At 39.7% G+C, this 20,881-nt stretch overlaps 1 protein-coding gene across 29 annotated transcripts in view; it reads right to left on the bottom strand.

Annotated features, from left to right (window-relative positions):
• C2CD3 (C2 domain containing 3 centriole elongation regulator) overlaps nt 1-20,881 on the bottom strand; it is a 147,214-nt gene that overhangs the window by 30,239 nt on the left and 96,094 nt on the right. For all 29 annotated transcript variants that reach the window (XR_014316447.1, XR_014316448.1, XR_014316449.1 and 26 more), the window contains 4 exons: nt 15,729-15,867; nt 13,127-13,191; nt 8,935-9,140; nt 6,657-6,778 (listed from right to left, as the gene is read on the bottom strand). Coding sequence is in view for 23 of the 29 variants with exons in the window: in XM_082749690.1 (XP_082605816.1) it covers nt 6,657-6,778; nt 8,935-9,140; nt 13,127-13,191; nt 15,729-15,867 (532 nt within the window). In the remaining 6 variants the exon portion in view is untranslated. The remainder of the gene's footprint in view (nt 1-6,656; nt 6,779-8,934; nt 9,141-13,126; nt 13,192-15,728; nt 15,868-20,881) is intronic.

Genomic DNA, 20,881 nt, shown 5'->3' with positions numbered 1-20,881 from the left:
TCCCAGAACCCTGAGATCATGACCTGAGCTGAACAGAGAGGCTTAACTCACTGAGCCCCTCACGCACCCCATCTCTAACTTATTTTGCTCGGCATTATACACTCTGGATCCATCCATGTTGTTCCAACTGGCAAGATTTCATTCTTTTTAATGTTTGAATAGTATTCCATTGTGTATGTGTGTGCATGCGTGCACACCCCCCATCTTTATCCATTCATCTGTGAATGGACACTTGGGTTGCTTCCATAGTCTGTCTATTGCAAATAATGCTGCTATTATAAAAAATAAACATGAGGCTTTTGCCCTTTGAATTCGTGTTTTTGTATTCTTTGGGTAAATATCCAGTAGTGTGATTCCTCAATCATAGGGCAGTTCTATTTTTAACTTTTTTAAAAAAAGATTTTATCTATTTACTTGACAAAGAGAGAGAGAGGACAAACAAGTGGGGGAGCAATAGGCAGAGGGAGACGAAGAAGCTGAGCCTGATATGGGGCTCAATCCCAGGACCCTGAGACAATGACCTGAGCTGAAGGCAGACTCAATGAACTGAGCCACCCAGGTGCCCCTATTTTTTTTTTTTTTCTTAAAAGATTTTATTTATTTATTTGTCAGAGAGAGAGAGAGAGAGAGAGAGAGAGCACAAGCAGGCTGAGTGGCAGGCAGAGGCAGAGAGAGAAGCAGGCTCCTCACTGAGCAAGGAGTCTGATGTGGGACTTGATCCCAGGACTCTGGGATCATGACCTGAGCTGAAGGCAGCCGCTTAACCGACTGAGCCACCCAGGTGTCCCCCTATTTTTAACTTTTGAGGAGACTCCATATTGTTTTCACCAGTGGCTGCACCAGTTTGCATTCCCACCAACAGTGCACAAGGGTTCTTTTTTTCTACAACCTTGCCAATATGTTTCTTTCTTTCTTTTTTTTTTTTTTAAAGATTTTATTTATTTATTTGACAGACAGAGATCACAAGTAGGCAGAGCAGGCAGAGAGAGGGGGAAGCAGGCTCCCTGCTGAGCAGAGAGCCTGATGTGGGGCTCGATCCCAGGACCCTGGGATCATGACCTGAGCTGAAGGCAGAGGCTTAACCCGCTGAGCCACCCAGGCGCCCACCAATATGTTTCTAGTACTGTTGATTTAGCCATTCTGAAGGTGAGAGGTAATACCTCATTATGGTTTTGATTTGCATTTCCCTGATGTTGAGTGATGCTAAGCATCTTTTCATGTCACTGTTGGCCATTTGTAGGTCTTCTGTGGAAAAATGTCTGTTCCTGTCTTCTGCCCATTTTTTAATCAGAGTATTTGTTTTTTGGGTGTTGTGTTGTATAAGTTCTTTATGTATTCTAGATAGTAGCCCCTTATTGGATACATCATTTGCAAATGTCTTCTCCGATTCAGTAGGCTGTCTTTTAATTTTGTGGTTGTTTCTTTGCTGCGCAGAAACTTTTTATTTTGATGTGGTCCCAACAATTTTTGCTTTTGTTTCCGTTGCTTAGGTGGACACTTATACGAAGATATTGCTATAGCTAATGTCAGAGAAATTACTGCTTATGTTCTCTTCAAGGATTTTTATGGTTTCAGGTCTCATAATTAGGTCCTTAATTCATTTTAAGCTTATTTTTGTGTATGGTGTTAGAAAGTGGTCCAGTTTCACTCTTTTGCATGTTACTGTCCAGTTTTCCCATCATTTGTTGAAAAGACTGCTTTTTTCCCATTGCATACTCTTGCCTCCTTTATTGAAAATTGACCATATAAATGTGAGCTTATGTCTGCGTTTTCTATTCTATTCCACTAACCTGTGTGTCTATTTTTGTGCCAGTCCACACTGTATTGACCACTAGAGCTTTGTAATACAAACTAAGGGTTCAGATTTGTGATGCCTCTAGCTTTGCTTTTCTTTTTCAAGACTGTTTTGGCTATTTGGGTCTCTTCTGGTTCCAAACAAATTTTAGGATTGTTTGTTCTAGTTCTGTGAAAAATGCTATTGATGTTTTGATAGGGATTGCTTTAAATGTGTAGATTGCCATGGGTAGCATAAACATTTTAACAGTATTTGTTCTTCCAATCTATGAGCATGCATTGTCTTTCCATTTTTCTTTTCACCTTTTAAAGTAGGCTCCACACCCAGCGTGGAGCCCAATGTGAGGCTCGAACTCACAACCCTGAGCTCAAGACCTGAGCTAAGATTAAGTTTTGGACACTTAACCAACTGAACCAACCAGGAGACCTTGTCTTCCCATTTCTTTGTGTCACTTTCTATTTCTTCCATCAGTATTTTATAGTTTTCAGAGTATAGGTCCTTCGAACTCTTTGGTTAGATTTATTCCTAACTACTTTACTATTTTTGGTACAATTGTAAATGTGATTGTCTTTTTGTTTTTCTTAATTTCTTTCTGCTACTTTAGGGAGGGGGAAAACATGGGCAAGGAGAGGGGCAAATGGAGAGGGAGAGAGAAAGTCCTAAGCAGACTATAAGCTAAGTGCAGCACCCAACATAGGACTTTATCCCACAAATGTGAGAACATGACTTGAGCCAAAATCAAGTCTCATATGCATAACCGACTGAGACACTCAGTTGCCCCTTACTCCTTTAAATGTTTGGTAGAATTCACCTGAAAGCTGTCTGGTCCTTGGCTTTTGTTTGTTGGGAGTTTTTTGATCAGATTCAATTTCATAAGCAGTCTGTTCAAATTTTCTATTTCTTTCTGTGTCAGTTTGGTAGGTTATATGTTTCTAGGAATTCATCCATTTCTTCGAGGTTGTCCAATGTGTTGGCATATAATTTTTCTTAGTATTTTCTTACAATTATTTGTATTTCTGTGTTATTGAATATCCTTCCTCCTCTTTCATTTGTGATATTGTTTGAGTCCTTTCTCTCTCTCTTTTTTTCTGGATGAATCTGGCTAGAGGTTTATCAATTTTGTTGATTTTTTTTTTTTTTTTTGAAGAAACAGTTCCTGGTTTCATTAATCTGTTCTATTCTTTTTTTAGTTTTTCTATCATTTGCCTCTGCTCTAATCTTTATTAATTTCCTTTTGCTGGTTTTGGGTTTTGTTTGTTCTTTTTTGAGCTCCAAAGGTGTAAGGTTAGGTTGTTTATTTGAGATTTCTCTTGCTTTTTGTGGTAGGTCTGTATTGCTCTAAACTTGCCTCCTGGAACAGCTTTTGCTGCATCCCAAAGATTCTGGACCATTGTGTTTCAATTTCATTTCTCTCTGTATATATTTTGATTTCTTCTTTGATTTCTTGGTTGATCCATTCATTGTTTAGTAGCATGTTATTTAACCTCCATGTGTTTGTGATGTTTATAATTTTTTTTCATATGGTTGATTTCTAGTTTCATAGTGTTGTGGTCAGAAAAGATGTACATGACTTCAATCTTTTTAAATTTGTTGACACTTGTTTTGTGGCTTGATATGTGATCTATTCTAGAGAACGTTCCATGTGCACTTGAAATGAATGTGTATTCTACTGTTATAGGATGGAATGTCCTTAATATATCTGTAAAATCCATCTGGTCCAATATGTCATTCAAAGCCACTGTTTTCTTGTTGATTTTCTGTTTGTTTCCATTGATTTAAGTGTTACCTATTCTCTTTTATAAATTCTCCACATTATAGCCTGAGTGATTTTTTTAAAAACATAGGTCTGAAATAACAAGAACAACAACACTATTTATGGAGTCCTTATTAATGAGCCAAGCACTGTTTAAGCATTTGTTTACTAATCTATTCCCTATTTAATCACCGTTGCTCCTTTCTAGCTTTGGTCACTCTTTTTTTGCGGGCGGGGAGGGGTGGCACAAGGTGTCTGTGACCAAATTTATCCCTGAGGCCCAGCACAGTTGGGATCAAGGCCCATGGATCACAGTGTTTCTGTGGCAGCCTTTTGGGCCAGTGCCAGCCATGGCATGGGCGGGCACTGAATTTGACATAGCTGCGGTGTTTTGTTTTGTTAAATCTATAAAAAAATTTTCAAATTTCTTCGCAAGGTATTCATGAACTTGACTCCAGCAATAATTGTCTTCTCTTTAAATATTAGCTTCATCGATATATAATTCACATACAATTCACCCAGTGAAAGTGTACAACTCAATGGTTTTTAGTATATTCAGAGTTGTATAACCATCACCACGTATTTTCATCACCCAAAAAAGAAACTCTATACCTATCAGCAATCACTCCACATTTCCTCCACTCCCTCAAACCCTCAACCCAAACCTCCTAGCTCTAGGCTACTGCTAATCTACTTTCTGATTCTGTAGATTGGCCCAATCTGAATAATTCATATAAGTGGAATAATAACCGTATAGAGTCTTTTGTGACTGACTTCTTCCATTTGGCATGTTTTTAAACTTCACCCGTGCTATAGTATATATCAGTAATTCATTCCTTCTTGTGGTTGAGTAATTCTCCATTATGTAGAGATAACACGTTATTTTTCTATACATCAGATGATGCACATTTTGGTTGTTTCCATTTAAAAAAAAAATATTTTATTTATCTATTTGACAGAGACCACAAGTAGGCAGAGAGGCAGGCAGAGAGAGAGGAGGAAGCAGGCTCCCCGCTGAGCAGAGAGCCTAATGCGGGACTCAATCCCAAGACCCTGAGATCATGACCTGAGCTGAAGGCAGAGGCTTAACCCACTGAGCCACCCAGGTGCCCCTGGTTGTTTCCATTTTTAAGTCATAAGGAACAATGCTACTAACAAACACTCATGTACAGGTTTTGTGCAGACATATTATTTTACTGTTCTTGGGTATATACCTAGAAGCGGAATTATTGGATCAAATGATTTCTCTATGTTTAGCCTTTTAAAAGGAAGTGCCAGACTGTTTTACAAAGCAGCTGCACCATTTTAAAATCCCATCCCTGGATGGTTCAGTCATTGGGTGCCTGCCCTTGGCTCAGGTCATGATCCCAGGGTCCTGGGATTGAGCCCCACTTCGGGGTCCCTGCTCAGCGGGAAGCCTGTTTCTCCCTCTCCCACTCCCTCTGCTTGTGTTCCCTCTCTCACTGTCTCTCTCTCTGTCAAAAAAAGAAATAAAATCATTAAAAATAAATAAATAAATACATACATAAGTAGACAAATAAATTTAAAAAAGCCCACCATGTATGAGGGTTCTGGTTTCTCCACATTCTCCCAACACTTGTGATATTTGTCTTTTTGATTAGTTATTGTAGTGGGTGTGAAGTGGTATCCCATTATGGCTTTCATTTACATTCTCCTGATGGTTAATGATTTTTTAAAAAATATTTTATTTATTTATTTGAGAGAGAGAGACAGTGAGGGAGAGTATGAGCGAGGAGAAGGTCAGAGAGAGAAGCAGACTCCCCGTGGAGCTGGGAGCCCGATGTGGGACTTGATCCTGGGACTCCAGGATCATGACCTTGAGCTGAAAGCAGTTGCTTAACCAACTGAGCCACCCAGGCACCCTGGTTAATGATGTTAAATATCTTTTCATGTGCTTACTGATAATTTGTGTATCTTCTTTGGATGTTTTCAGATATTCTTTGGATGTCTATTCAGATCATTTGTCTTTTTTTTTTAAGATTTTATTTTATTTATTTATTTATTTTAAAGATTTTATTTATTTATTTGACAGAGAGAGATCACAAGTAGGCAGAGAGGCAGGCAGAGAGAGAGAGAGGAGGAAGCAGGCTCCCTGCTGAGCAGAGAGCCTGATGTGGGACTCGATCCCAGGACCCTGAGATCATGACCTGAGCCGAAGGCAGCGGCTTAGCCCACTGAGCCACCCAGGCGCCCAAGATTTTATTTATTTAAGGGAGACAGAGCGAGAGTAAGCAAGCATGAGCACAGGGCGGTGGGGAGGAAAGGGAGAAGCAGGCTCCCTACTGAGCAGGGAGCCTAACTGGGGCTTGATCCCAGGACCCTGGGATCATGACCACAGCTGGAGGCAGAGGCTTAACCCACTGAGCCACCCAGGTGCCCCTTTTGGTCCATGCTTACTTGGGTTATTTGCTTTTTATTATTGAATTATAGGAATTATATATATATATATATATATATATATATATATATATATGAATTCTTTATATATTCTGGATATGTCTCGTCATATCTATAGGTTGCCTTTTTATTTTCTTAATTGTGGCATGAAAGTTTTTAATCTTATAATCCAATTTACTTTTTTTTTTTGTTGCTTCTGCTTTTTGTCTCTTATGTAAGGAATCATTTACGTAATCTAAGGTCATGAAGATTTACTCCTGTTTTCTTCCTTTGAGAGAATGGAATATGCTCTAGCTCTGTCATCCATATGCATGTCTATGGTTGACGAGGTGAAGCATCTGGATGGGCCAGTTGCTCTTCATAAAATATCCTGGTTCCTACATTTGGAAAGGGAAAGATTTCAGATAGCTGATGATTGATTTTAAGGATAAATGTTAAACGTTAAAGGCCTCTAAGGAAAAGAGAACCGCATCCTTTCCACTGAAGCTACCCTTCAGATAGCAGTAAAAGTTCAAGTTTCCATCTTATGAAAAAAAAATTTGCTTTCGTAGGATCCCGAAGTTCCCAGCAGTTGTGACAGAACAAAGCTATTTCCCTGTCTCTATTTTCTTCCTCCAATAAAGTAAAGAGAGATGACAAACTAGTTAGCAGACTTTCAACTCTATTTCTTCCCATCAAAAATTCACTCACCTCTCAGGAGAGGAGAAATCAAGTTCCTTTGATGAGGTGTGAGTAAATTGTTCTGGGGTCCATCTTGCAATGCTGCTGAGGAATGCAGAGGCAGGGAAGGAAAAGGGGCGATATACTGGGTTCTGTAGAAACAATGAGAAAAATGGTGTGCCTGTCACCACAAATCCTTTTGGAACAAAGAAGTACAAATAAGTTTGTAAATTTGTGTTTAAAAAATTTATTGTATGTAGATAAATATAATTTGCTGAGTACTTTCTATGTGTTGGATGATGTACTAAGCAATTTACATGCATTTTCTTATTTGAACTTCACAATAATATTACAAGATAGGTACTATTATTCCCATTTTATATACCATGCTATCAGATTACTTTTTAGTTGCTTTATTTGTATTTATGCTTGGCTCTTCCAGCTAGTTTGTAAATTCCTGACTGGATATCATTTTACCTTACATGTCAAGTGGTATTTCTTACCTCATGACTACAGGGCTAACGTGAAGAAAAGACCTTCTTATACAGTGACTGTTTAACTCTTTGTCACTTTCTCACGCAGTCATGCATGAGAGAGATGCCCACCCTGCTAGAACCTGGGCCAGGCATGCATGATAACAGAGATGAAAAAAAAAAAAAACCACCCTACAATCTTTGTCTTGATAGAGCTCCCTCATCTGGGACAGTCTGGAAAATTCTTTTATAGTTAACTCCCTGAGTGTTCTTACTATCACTGATTCCCCTCTTTCCATTCCCTCTCTTTTTATTTTTTCTATAAGACAGAACAGTGATTTTATTTGACAGTTAAAAAATATTTATTTTTAAAAGATTTTATTTATTTGCCAGAGAGAGAGCGCGAGCACAAACAGGGAGAGCAACAGGCAGAAGGGGAAGGAGGCTTTCCACTGAGCAAGAAGCTTGATGCAGAATTTGATCCTAGGACTCCAGGATCATGACCTGAGCTGAAGGCAGATGCTTAACTGACGGAGCCACTCAGCCATCCCAAAACGTTTTACTTAAATTCAATTAATTTAACGTATAATGTATTACTGGTTTCAGAAGAAGAGGTCAGTGATTCATCAGTTTATATAATACCCAGTGCTCATTATATCACGTGCCCTCCTTAATGTCCATCATCCATTTTCCCATCTCCCCACTCCCTTCCCCTCCAGCAACCCTCAATTTGTTTCCTATGATTAAGAGTCTCTTATAGTTTGTCTCCCTCTCTGGTTTCATCTTATATTTTTTTCCTCATTGTTTTGTTAGAACAATGATTTTAGGGACGCCTGGGTGGCTCAGTCAGTTAAGCATGATCTGCCTTCGGCTCAGATCACGATTTCAGGGTCCTGGGACTGAGTCCAGCATCAGGCTCCTTGCTCAGCAGGGAGCCTCCTTCTCTCTCTGCCTCCGCTGCTCCCTGCTTGTGTGCTTTCTCTCTCTCTCTCTCGGAAAAAGAAATAAAACCTTAAAAGAAAGAAAGAACAAGGATTTTAATGTAATAGAGTTTTTAAAGAGTTTAACCAATGTGGTTTCAAACTCCATGCTGCAATTAATCTTATTTTATTTAAAAATTAAGATACAGCCATTTGTGACAACACGGATGGACCCAGAGGGTATGATGCTATGTGAAGTAAGAGAGAAAGACAAATACCCTATAATTTCACTTTTATGTGGAGTCTAAAAAACAAAACAAATTAATTAAGAAAAAAGCAGAAACAGACCCATAGATATAGAGAACAGACTGATGGTTGCTAGAGGGGAGGGGGATGGGCAAAATCAGTGAAGTAGGTAGGAGATACAGGCTTCCAGTTAAGGAATGAATAAGTCACGGGAATAAAAGGCACATCACAGAGAATGCAGGCAATGGTACTGTAATAGCACTGTATGATGACAGATGGTGGCTGCACTTGTGAGCATGACATATAAACTTGTCTAATCACTGTGTTGTACACCTGATACCAATGTAACCCTGTGTGTCAACTACACTCAAGTAGAAATTTTTTTTTCAATTGAGATACAGTCAGTGTATTATAAAGTTCATCTTTGAAATTGTTCAATTCAGTGGTTTTTAATATATTCAGAGTTGTGCGTCTGTCACCCTTGTATAATTCCACTTTGTCACCACTGTGTAATTTTTATCATCCTAAACAGGTCATGAGGTCATTATGAGACACAAATACATAATGTGTTTTGTAAGCTGGAGAGCACCAAACACATGTAAAGGATCTTCTTACAGATTTGGCTCAGCAGAACGCTTACTGGTTAAGACCGTGAATCAGCATACGTACCAGCAATCCTGGGGTCTCTACCCCACGTCTTGATTGTTTTTCTTCTTTGAAGTGCATCAAACTCTCCAGAGGGGAGACAGCAACTTTTATCTGCCCCTGACACTCTCCACTGAAGTCTGTGATGTTGTACCAGCCACAGACAAACTGGAAGCCAGAAAGAAGCGGGGAGAGGTCCACTGAGGCAAAGCCAATCACCCTCTCCTCATCTGTGGGGGAAAGACAAGAACTGGGTAGTGTGGCTGGGCAGGTCTTGCCACTGACATTAGAGGCTGCACACAGAGAAGCTGAATCAGGAGACTGCGGGGTGTGTGTGTAGGGGCTCAAGTGATTCCAAAATCAACACTGAAGACAGATAATGAGAATGAGAGAGACAGCCTGCTTTCACTACCATGAATTCCCTTTTTGTATGGCAGGGAAAAGCTAGCAGATTTGAGTTTTATTCTCTTGATATAGGCAATTGGAAAACAACCTTAAACAGCAGTTATATCTTTTCCCTACATTATCATGTCTCAGTGATTTTCCTCAGGGCAGTGGGTCTTGAAAGAAATCATTTGCAAGACCCATCACCCTTGGAATTATGAGGGATTTGCATTTTCCCATTCACATTTGTCTGTATTTTTCAAATTTTCATATGTATTATATTTAATTAAGAACAAAAGTGATACAAATCACAAAAGAAAGACAAAGAACCCTCTGGAAAACCAGTACATGGTGCAAAATAAGAGCTGGGACTCAGGTTTGTAATAGGGCTGCCCTTAGTGAGTAAGAAGACCCCTTGTTGACTGGATAAGCAACCATGCAATGGCCTTTGTTCTCAGACTCATTGCTTCTTGTTCCTCACTTCTGATATGGAAGTAGCTGGAGAAGAACAGGCTCCTCTCCTTCCACAAGTTCTTTATTGTATGGGCTATAATCCCTATAATGAATATCAAAGGCTGACTACCAAACGTGGACACCATTCTCAGTTTTCAATTTGCTCAGTAAGTCAAGGAATGTAAATTTCTAAGAGGAGTGTTCATTAGTTTTCCCAGTTTCTTGTACATTCCGCTGGTGACACTGAACTCATTACACACTAACATTTGTTTGGACAGTTTTCTCTTCTTTAGCCTAGGACCTACCTAAAAGCTAAGACCAAATATCATTCGCTTTATGTTTCCTACACTCTTCATTCCGGCATAAATCTTCCCCCATCACGAGGAAGTTGATAAACCACCACTGAGAACACAAATGAACTGCCAATGTAGAGTGGGACAAGGAAGCAGTGCACCACAACAGCTAATCTGAGTGTGGCTTTGATTTGAAAACACATTACTTTAACACCCCAAACCTTGTCTCATATACACAATGAGAAGAACTGAACCACATTTAAGATCCTCTTCAACTTGGACAGTCTTTTTAAGAGTCTATGAACGTTTGACACTGTGTTCCTCAGAGTAGAGTCAAGTAATTCTTACCTAATGGGAGTGAAGAATGACGGCTAGAACCATTAATTTGCACTCCAAAGATTTTTTTTTTATAGCTTTGCAAAGAAAAATAATCTTGTTTTATTTGGTTACCCATGCATAACCTATTCTTGATAGACTGTAACTTTAGGTAACAGGTTGAGGGTTTTTCCTAACACTACATCTTAAACATACCGGAGGAGAAATCAGGCTAAGTTGATCACTGAGAAAAACAATAGCTTTGAAGAGCTCAGTTTAATATCATATTTAGTGGGACAACCCAGCATTCTTTCTTTGCAGTTCTATGTTCTCATGATCTCAAACTTACTTCATACTTTCTTTACGTCAGACTCTTGTATTTGCTGTTGCCTCTGACTATACTCTGTCATGCCCCTTCATTTCTCAGCTGAAGTATGCTCCAGGAAGCCTTCTCTGACATCGTCAGTCTGAGTTAGATATTCCCTGCCTGTATTAGCCTAATCATACTGTCTTCTAATTGTTTATCTCCACAAGCCCCCCGACCCCACCTGCTGCCAGGGGACACAAGCTCCATGAGGGTAAAGACCATGTATGCCTTATTTTACCTTTGAATCCCTAGCACTTAAGCATAGTACCTATCACAGAGTAGGAACTCAAATATTTATTGAATATATTTATTGTTTGCATAGCTAAGGCTGTGTGGAAAGGCTGGAGTTAAGGGAAGAGTGGCATTTACCTCCACAGAGACAGAGTTAGGTAAGTATGGTCAATTGGGTCTAGGCATTTTCTCTATCTCCATTTACAACAGGGTTTTACAGGGTTCTCTAGTGGTCTTGGAAGATAGGGAATTTTGTTCTTCTCTATACCAAACAGCCCTAACACAGTACCTGACACATAGTAGGCATAATAAAAATAGCTCCATTTATTAAGCATTTGGCATTTATGTGCCAAACATAATCTCTAATCTTTATAAAAATCCTGAAGGGCAGGTACTATTGTCCCAATTTTATTATTAAGGAAACAATGGCTCAAAGAGGTAAAGTGTTTTGGCTTAGGTCATATAAATTGTGAATGGCAAAACCAAAATTTGAATCCAGGTCTGTATTAAGACCGAAGTTACTCTTTTTTTTGCCTTGTTATAGTAAGAGCTGAACTGAGGCAAACCCTAGTCTGCCTGACAATCTGTGGGGAGTACTTTAGAGAAAAGAGAAGAATAGAATGCCAGGCAGAAGGGTGAATCCTAGTTAAATACAGCAGGAATTCCTTATGTTGATTCAGAGAAAATGGATTTATGATCAGTTCTGCCACATTTACGACATTAGGTGGGGTGGGGGACATGATAGGTGAATCCAAGGCAGGGGCATGGGACGAATCATCGAAATTGGATTCACAGCATGATTTCCAAACAGAAGCACTAGAGGAGAGACAGGTAAGTCTATTTCCTTTACACATTGACTACTCTCAGGTCTTTATTAGGTTCTGGGGTTAGCTGTGAAACTTACCACTGGCAAATAAAAACTGTAAGGCTATTGACTCAAAACAACTGAGGGTTTAGAAACTAGGCCCTAGTAAGAATGTTAAAGAAGCTAGGTTTATAGGAGGGATTTAACTAAGACAAAATTTTCTAATTACAGAAGCTGTGAGATAGCTGGATGTTCTCATTCACTCACTTTCCCCATCCAATGTTACCAGCATGGTGAAGTACAAATGGTGAAGGCTGTATAGCCAGTCAGAATTGGGTTCAAATCCTGACTCCACTGATTAATAAGTATATGACCTTCTAATTTCTTTGGGCCTGAGCTGTTACATTTGTAACAATGAATGAATTAGGGGCACCTGGGTGGCTCAATGGGTTAAAGCCTCTGCCTTTGGTTCAGGTCATGATCTCAGGGTCCTGGGATCGAGCCCCATATCAGGCTCTCTGCTCAGTGGGGAGCCTGCTCCCCCCCCCCCCACCTACTTCTGCTCTCTCTCTCTCTGTCAAATAAATAAATAAAATCTTAAAAAAAGAATTAAAAAAATGAATGAATTATGTTTTTACACTGTAGGATTAGAAATGTTTGTAAAGCTCTCAGCACACTGTCATTCACTAATAAGAACAATAAAAACAGATGGTTTTATCAAGTATCAGACACTCATTTAATTCTCCCACTGAGGTAGGTACTATTATTCCTATTTTATAAATAAAGAAACTGAAGCAAAGAGAAATTGAGTCATTCACCCAAGGTCATATTACCTTGTATGGGGTAAGAACTGGTATCTGAATCCCAGAGTGTAGCTTTAGAGTCTGTGCTCTTGATGTTGGATTACGCCTATTAATAATGGTAGCTGAATAAAACTAGGTTCAAGGATCATGATACCAACACCTCTTAGAGGCTCTTGAAACAAGACTCTAGTTTTGTGTACAGCTTAAAAATGCTGGGGTCTTGGTTAATTAGCCAATAGAAGGTACAACATCATACAGGGGGTTGAAATCACTTATGTATAGTAGGGTGTACACTGTGACCGATGAGATATAATTGGAAAGGTGAAATGTACTTGGACTTCTGCACTAAGCAGAAAGTCAAACAAAATGACATGACTTCTAAGGATTTAAATTTCCTGGGAGACTAACGTGGCCTTCTGTGAGAATCCCTCTAACACATACATGCGTCCCTGCATCACAAGTGCCATGGTTATGGTTTCACTTGGTTAAAAAAGGAAAGGATTGGAAACTGTCAACAGGATGTGAGCTTATTTTCAGACAGATATTCACAGAATAGAGTTCATACCTCCTTTATGCCAAACTTTGAAGACCAGAGTTTGTTGAGGGTCCAAAAGAAGCTCTTTTGATAGCCTATTAAGAAAAACATCCACCATAAATTAATGGTGTAGGAAGCATCTGCCATATGAAACTTAGATTTGAAGAGCATTTTGTAGTTTGCAAAGCACTTTCCTAACATTTTCATTTCAACTTCATGGTCATCTCCGAGGATATAGTTTTACTTTCACAGGTAAAATGAGGGATGGAAGCTCAGAGAGAAGTAACTTGCCAAGACTTGGAATCAGGCTCCCCTGATGTAGTACTTTCCCACCTGATGGTATCTGCCACATTCAAACTCTCTTTCTCAGTATGACAGGGAGTGTGGAGAGGGAGCTCCTCAAGATGTAAGAAACAGTTTTACTGAAGCAGAGCCGGGATTCTTTTTATTTAATGTGGAAAACAGAATGGTAAAAAGGGAGAAGAGGGGAAAAACAACATCCACTGAGTGCCTACTGTGGGACAGGCACAGTGCCTAATATTTCATATATGTGTAATCTGCACAGAAGCCTAGACATTGGCATTATTATCCCTGCTTTACAGATGATAGAAGTGGGCTCAGAGAGGTGAAGTGACTTGCTCAAGGTCACATGAGAATCAGTAAGTGGCAGGGCTGGACTTAAAGCTTAGTTTGTTTAATTCTAAAAGCCACACTCTACAGAGGAAAGGCACCAAAATAAGAAAGTATCCATTTTCATATCAGAAAAGAAGTTGATATGCAGTTCAATAAACACCTCTAACACATTTTATTTAAAAAATGACTTATACCATTTTAAATTACAAAGATTTGGAAAGTTCCACACCAGGTGCCATTGCTTTAGGAGGAAATCCAAGGAAAACTAAGAGATTTAATTTCCTTCCCTAGATAACCCTGAGGAACTGAAGAGAACCCACTTTAAGACAACAGGAGGCACTGTGATAAAATGAAATAAGTACTGTGTCAAAAATCTGAATTCTACTTGGTGTTCAGAATACCCACCTCTGCATTCCAGCTCTGCTATGGTTACATGAATGACCTTGGAGACTCAAACATTTTGAGCCCTGGCTTTCTTACCTGTTAAATGGGTTATTTTCTACCTATGAGGTAGAAAATAGGAGCATCAAATAAAATAATTTTGTGATAAAGCAATTGTAAACAGAACCTTTACTCATTTTTCTTCTCTTCTTTCCTCTGCTACCAACAGACTATGTAACCTCCCTGGTCTATAGTCTTAAATTTGAAGTGAGGGGATAAAATTAGAAGACCGTCAATGTCCCTTTGTCAAGTTCAAAATGTTACACTCTGAATGAATAAATCACCTTCAATTAGAAGCTTAGCCCTCTAGCCTCCTCCCTTTTAAGGCAGATTTGATATTTTAGATCAAGTACCTGGCCATAATGGTGAGAACTTCTATCATTTCCACTAATTCACCATAGATAGTACTGAGTTGCCACTGTAGTTCTAGCTCCTGACTCAGGTTGGCCTCTCAAATTTCAAAACACTGGACGTGTGAACAACTGCTGGGCTCAACTAGGTATGGAAACACTGTGAGAAAGCAGCAGATCAGACACCATGTGGTATGGCTAGTGTTGGTGGACAAGTGAGAAACCTTATAAAAGGTGATGCAGGATAAAGATAATGGTAAATTGTTATACTAGAACTCACACTTTCAGTGACGATGAAACAGATGTAATGAAAAAAAGGGAGGACAAGCACTGGGCCTGAATGTCAGCCCCTGACCTCTGAACTGTACTGCAGCATGACCGACAGGGCTCCACCTCCAATTCTTTGAGTCTTCCAAAGGACATCTAACATTTGTGGAGCACCTGCTTTGTACCATGAGGTCATTTTTCTAAATGTCACCTAATTTGGACCTCACAATAACCCTATAAAAATTAACCCCACTTTGCAGATGAGGAATCTGAGGCTCAGAGATACAATTTCATTTGTTCACGCAGCTAGTAAATGAGATGGGATTGGAGGCCAGGTCTCTCTAAGAGCAAAGCCTAGGCTCTTTCCAATGCAGCAGAAATCTTTTTCAAGGAAGTACAATCCATAGCCTTTCCTGAAATTAGTTTGATATTATCTTCTTCCCCCAAATAAATTGTATACATTCTTCAATACTCAGCTGAATTATCTTATTTAAAATAAAAAGCTTTCCCTGAACTTCTAGGTTAATCTAAATTATCTTTCTGAGGCACTAGAATTATTTTTTGCTACTTTTACAGCACTTGTCACATTCTAATGTATATTTTTCCAGGTAGACCATGAGTACTACAATTGTAGGGACTGTCTTAATCATCTTTAATTCCCAGTCTCTAGAACAGAGTGGGGTATCTAAGCGGTTTTCACTGAATAATTTTTGAGTTGTACTGAGCTCAAAAAGAGTTAAAAAAAAAATACCGCAGTAAGATCTTTAAACCACTACTAACTGTGAATTCATAAGCACCAGGATTAAATAACTGCTTGATAAGAAAAGCATTTTCCAGGTCTGCTTAATATTGTTCCCTTTGTTATATCCCTTGATCTGAGTTTGTCTCCTGGAACAAAAAGGAGATTCTGGAAGGCTGATGCGATATCATATAATACAAACCTTGACTGCTGTTGAAAATTCCAGATGGGGGAATCTGTGTTTTCAACCACGTGGGTGTAGATAGGAGATGGATCATCAGCCGTTGCAAAAGATACACAACAACTGGGTATCAATACTTTCCGTTCTGTCAAGGGACTCCCTGAAATAGAACACAATGGAATGACTGACTTTAGGGTGTCAGAAAGAACATGCTAGAAGCCTCCCATTATAAAGGTATAATTTCTAGCCTTATCCTACCTTTAGGTCTTTGCTTGAGCTATTATTCTCTGTATCTGAAGTGTTTCTAGTGTCCTTTCTGCTACTAAAACTGTCCTTTCAAGGCTCAGTTCATAAATATTCCCCAGTGAGGGATCACTCCTCTCATCTCTGTATACCTTGCGGGATGATGGAAAATACTGAATTGAGAAGAAAAAGTAGAACTGCAAAACGCCCTAGACTCAGGAGTCACACAATCAATGATCAGCTCTGCGGTGCATGTTTTGTGGGACTTCAGCAAGGCAGCTCTAGGCCACAGTAAGACAACCAGGTGATAGAGAGGTAAAGTGGCTTGCTCACTGCACATCTGGCTAACTAGTGTCTGTAAGACCCAGCCAGGTTTCCTGAGTTTCCAGGGTTTTTCCATTGCAATAGGTCTAATTAACTATTTGGTTAAGAGCTCCCCTCTGGCCTGGAATGAATCCATGGTAACTTTTCCCTCAAGTGATGCCCAAATTTGCATATTAACAAAAACTTAGTCCAGTTCCATTAAAGGAACATTAACTGACACTTTTCTCTGTGATACACACACATGCCCAGAGGAGTCAGGTTTGATTCCTGATTGGAGACAGACACACACAATTAAAATAAGAGAAAGCACAAGGGAGATTTGGGAACCCAAAGGGGCTCCTAACTGTGCCTGAGTAGGTAAAAGAGAACCTCTAAAGACTGATGATACCATAGATAATTTTGGTTTTTACTAAGTATAACTTAGATTAACCTAAATAATTTTACCTCTTTGTTCCTCAGTGCCTTATTCGTAAGACAGGGCTGGAGACACTTGTCATGTCTAGTGTAAGAATACAACTCTAACAAGTACTCAAGGTGACTCATAAAGAAAGGGTCTTCAGAACTTTCTCTAACAAAAATATTCAAGAAGCTTTTATTTTCAGAACCAGGACCACAATGGGGATCACAGAAAGTTCAAAACTCCTTCAGATTTAAGCTCTGCTGAGGGCAAAACTCATTAATTCAGGACTGTTTGGAGATTTTCTGCATGCAACCTTGTATGCAAAATGATTTTCACAAGAGCTTGGCAAATTATGGCTGACTCAGACAGTGTGGCATGAGTTGCCCTCAGCTACATGTTCTCAGATGATAAGAGTCAAAGAGAATCTGAGAGATGACTTGTATGAGCATCACATTTTATAGTTGTGGAGAAGGGAAATGGGTTTGCTCAGTCATAAAGCAAGTTCATGGCTTAGCTAAGGTCAGAACCCAGTCCACTGACTCCCATTCCAGAACTACTACTATCATATCATCATTTGGAAGGCACATTTCAGAGAGATGACACGCAGGTCTGTATTCTCAGGACCAAACAAAGGGCCTGAAAGACACATAAACTTCGTGGGAGGAAAGACTATATGGATCTATCACTGAGGGTGGGAATCAGGGAGACAACAGAGACCTCTGAAAGTCAGATATCCACCCTGATAAGTGTTCAGCCCTGGATAACAGCAAGAGGCCAAAGAAAAAGTGATTTATAGATTTGTGATTTATAATTCATATTAGAGATTTTAGAGGTATTAAGTATCATATTCACAAACAAGAGGACATTATTTCCTGCATCAGGAAGATGAGGGTGTTGTGGCAGAGAAATAAACAGCACAGTTCCAAGAATACACAGCTAGTGGAGAGACACCTTTCTAGCCATTTTCAATGCAGACTAATATGTGATATGAAGGAGGAAAATTGTGTGGGAGTAGGGGTGGTGGTATGGGGGAGACTGGGGAACCTAGAATGAGGTTTTGTGCTAAGAGAGGTAGTCAGTAGGCTTCAAAGTGATGGTGTCACCTTAGTCCATTCTCAAAAGATGAGTACGTTTGTTGAAAAGGAGAGAAAAAGGCATTCTAGGAAAAGAAAGGAGCAGATCAAAGGCTTAGTAAGAGAGAGAAAAGGGCTTTGGCAAAATGCAAATTGTGGAATTAAGATATGGTGAAAGATGAGGCTGAAAAGACTGATGAGGCCACATGGGAGGAACTCTGTGTGCTGTCACTGAGAGTGTGGGGGAAACAAAGCCAATAACAGTAAAGTATTTTCAGTTGAGAGAGATCGTTATTTGTGGACCAGAATATAACCTCAGGAGCAGAATTAAAAAGATATTGGAAGAGAATACTGGAAGCAGCAACCATTGAGAGGGCTATCCCATTTGTGCAAGTTTCTGAGGCTTGAGCAGGCAAGGTAGCACTAAGAATGGAGAAAAGGTGACAAATTTTGTGCAAGAGGCTGTGGTCCTATACCATGTATCTGGATACAGTGGAACTTGGTAAGTATTTGTTGAATAATCTATTAATCCCTGTGACTTATCCCCTGTTAAATTCTCCATAAGCAACTCTCCTACAGGAGAGACAAAGTAGGAAACGAGAGGAGGTATTAAGGAGAAGGCAGCACTGGGCTGAGGCCTCAGGGTCATCCACTTCCTCATTTAACAAATATTTCCGGCTTATTATGTGTCAGATACAGTTCTAGGTGTTAAGAATTTAGTGTTAATAAATAAAACAATAATCCCTGTTTCTGTAGGACTCATATTCTTCTAGGAAGGGCAGAAAATAAACAAAACACATTATTAAAGGCTACAGACAAAAAGAAAGCAGGAAAGAGGGATAGAAAACGTTGGGGAGGAGCTAGAAATCTTAGATGGGTGGTCAGGGAAGGCCTTGTGAGACAAAGTCATTTCACTAAAGACATGCAAGATGTTAGGAATATTCCAAGCAGAGGAATATCAGATCCAAAGGTCCCAAGACAGGAGTCTGTTTGTATTTCAGAAAAAGCAAAGAGGAGCCAGCATGTTTGTAACAGGGTAAATGAGGGGAAGGGCAGGATGCCAGTTGGACCTTGGTAGCTGGGGAAAGGGAGAAAGGAATCCAGGCTAAGAAAGGTGTGTGAGCAAAGGCCCAGGGAATGGCTTGTCGTTTGTGGTGGTAGGAAAGCAAAGGAAGCCACGCAGTACTGGAGGAAATCACCATTTTGCCATTCTTAGCCACTCTAAAATCATGTCAGTTAGTCTCAGTTGAGCCCTTGGTCGAGCTCAGCAATCTTCTTACCATGATTCTCACAGCTCTCTTGCAATGACCAGTCAAAGAGGATCAATTGCTATCGTGATCCCTGATGCCCTCTCTAAGCAAGCCCAGAACATACACTTTCCCACTTTAATACCTTTGTTTAAGTTGAAATATCCACCTGGAGTTTTATCTCCACCTTCCTGCAATCCTACTCATTCTAAAAGATTCTCCTGATTTCTCAGACATCTCTCATCTCTCTGTTCTAAACTCTCTAAAGACTACATATTGTAGTGCCCTTTGGGACTTCAGAACACTTTGCTTTATATATCCTTAACCGTGTGGCTGCTAACCTTCTCAATGGGGTAATCAGCTCTTGGAGGACAGAAGCCATGTGTCATTTGCTCCATCCTCTCTATATTTGGCATCGGCCCTGCAGAGATTTACCACTTGCAATGCAAGCCCAGGACTTGCAATATATATACCCACCCTGGGCTAGAGTGACGGGTAAACACAGTGTAGACAGGATTAACTGGCAAACACAGCCATATTTCATACCTGAAAGGCAGAATGGTATACAGGAAAAGAGCACTGGCTTCAGATCCAGACATAGCTGGAATCAAATCCTGGCTTTCCAGAGCTTATTAACTGTGTAACTCATGTCACTTTACCTTTTTGAGCTTTATAAAATGGGCAGGTACTATAAACTAATCACACCATCATTGTACTTGTGGTAAGGATGAAATGAGATTTAATGCACAAAAATGAGAATAAAACTCCGTACAAGGAGATGCTCAATAAATTATTGTTGAATTACTTTGCCAAGTCATATTTTAAAAATATACTAAATGTTCTTCCCGTAAGAAGTCTGAAGAGAGCTCTGAAAATGGTTTGCTATATACTTGGCCCAGAAAAGCCTACAAAATCACATGAATTGGGAGGTTCAAATCTTCATGCTGACTTTAAAAACACAGGTGAAACTGCCCACGCCATCAAGGGTATGTATATCTGAAAAGCCACCAAGTATGTGAAGGATGTCACTGTGCAGAAGCAACACATGCCATCCTTCACTCCAGTGGTGGAGTTGGTAGGTGTGCCCAGGCTAAACAGTGGGGTTGGACACAAGGTCAGTAGCCCAAGAAGAGTGCTGAAGTTTTACTGCATAGCCTTCAAAATGCAGAGTATTGCTGAACTTAAGAATTTAGATGTAGGGCACCTGGGTGGCTCAGTTGATTATGTGGCTGCCTTCAGCTCAGATCATAATCCCTGGGTCCTGGGATTGAGTCCCCCATCAGTCCCCCATTGCCAGCAGAGAGTCTGCTTCTCCTTCTCCCTTGCCCTTCCCTCTACCCCTACTTGTGCTCTCTCCCTCTCTGCCTCAAATAAATAACAAAATCTGACAAAAAAAAAAAAAAAAGAAGAAGAAGAAGAAAGAAGAGAGCTTAGATGTAGACTCTCTGGTCATGGAGCACATCCAGTGAAAAAAGGCCCCAAGATGCCTCAGAGAACTGACAGGGCTCGTGGCTGGATGAACCCACACATGACTCTCCCTGCCACATGGAGAAGATCTTTACTGAAAAGAGCTGGTTGATTATAAACTGAAGAGGAAGTTGCACAGAAAAAAACGATATCCAGAAGAAATGAAGAAAGAAAAACTTATGGCCTGGGAGTAAATTCTGCAAAAAGTAAATGCAATGCAAATAAAAGTAAAAACAGAAAAAAAAAAAAAAAAAAAAAAAAAAGTAACTTGCTGTCTAATGGAAAAGTTACAAGAATATTTGCACTTTTGCAATATGGGGATTCCCCCTAAAATGGAATGTAAACCCTATCTTTGCTATTTTAAATTCTATTTTATGCAATAACAATGAAACAGAACAATCCTTGCAAAAAATAAAACTT

This window comes from Mustela nivalis (genome assembly GCF_964662115.1).
Source record: "Mustela nivalis genome assembly, chromosome: 9".
In the NCBI taxonomy this organism is placed as follows: Eukaryota; Metazoa; Chordata; class Mammalia; order Carnivora; family Mustelidae; genus Mustela; species Mustela nivalis.
This window is presented reverse-complemented; position numbering and strand designations above follow the sequence as displayed.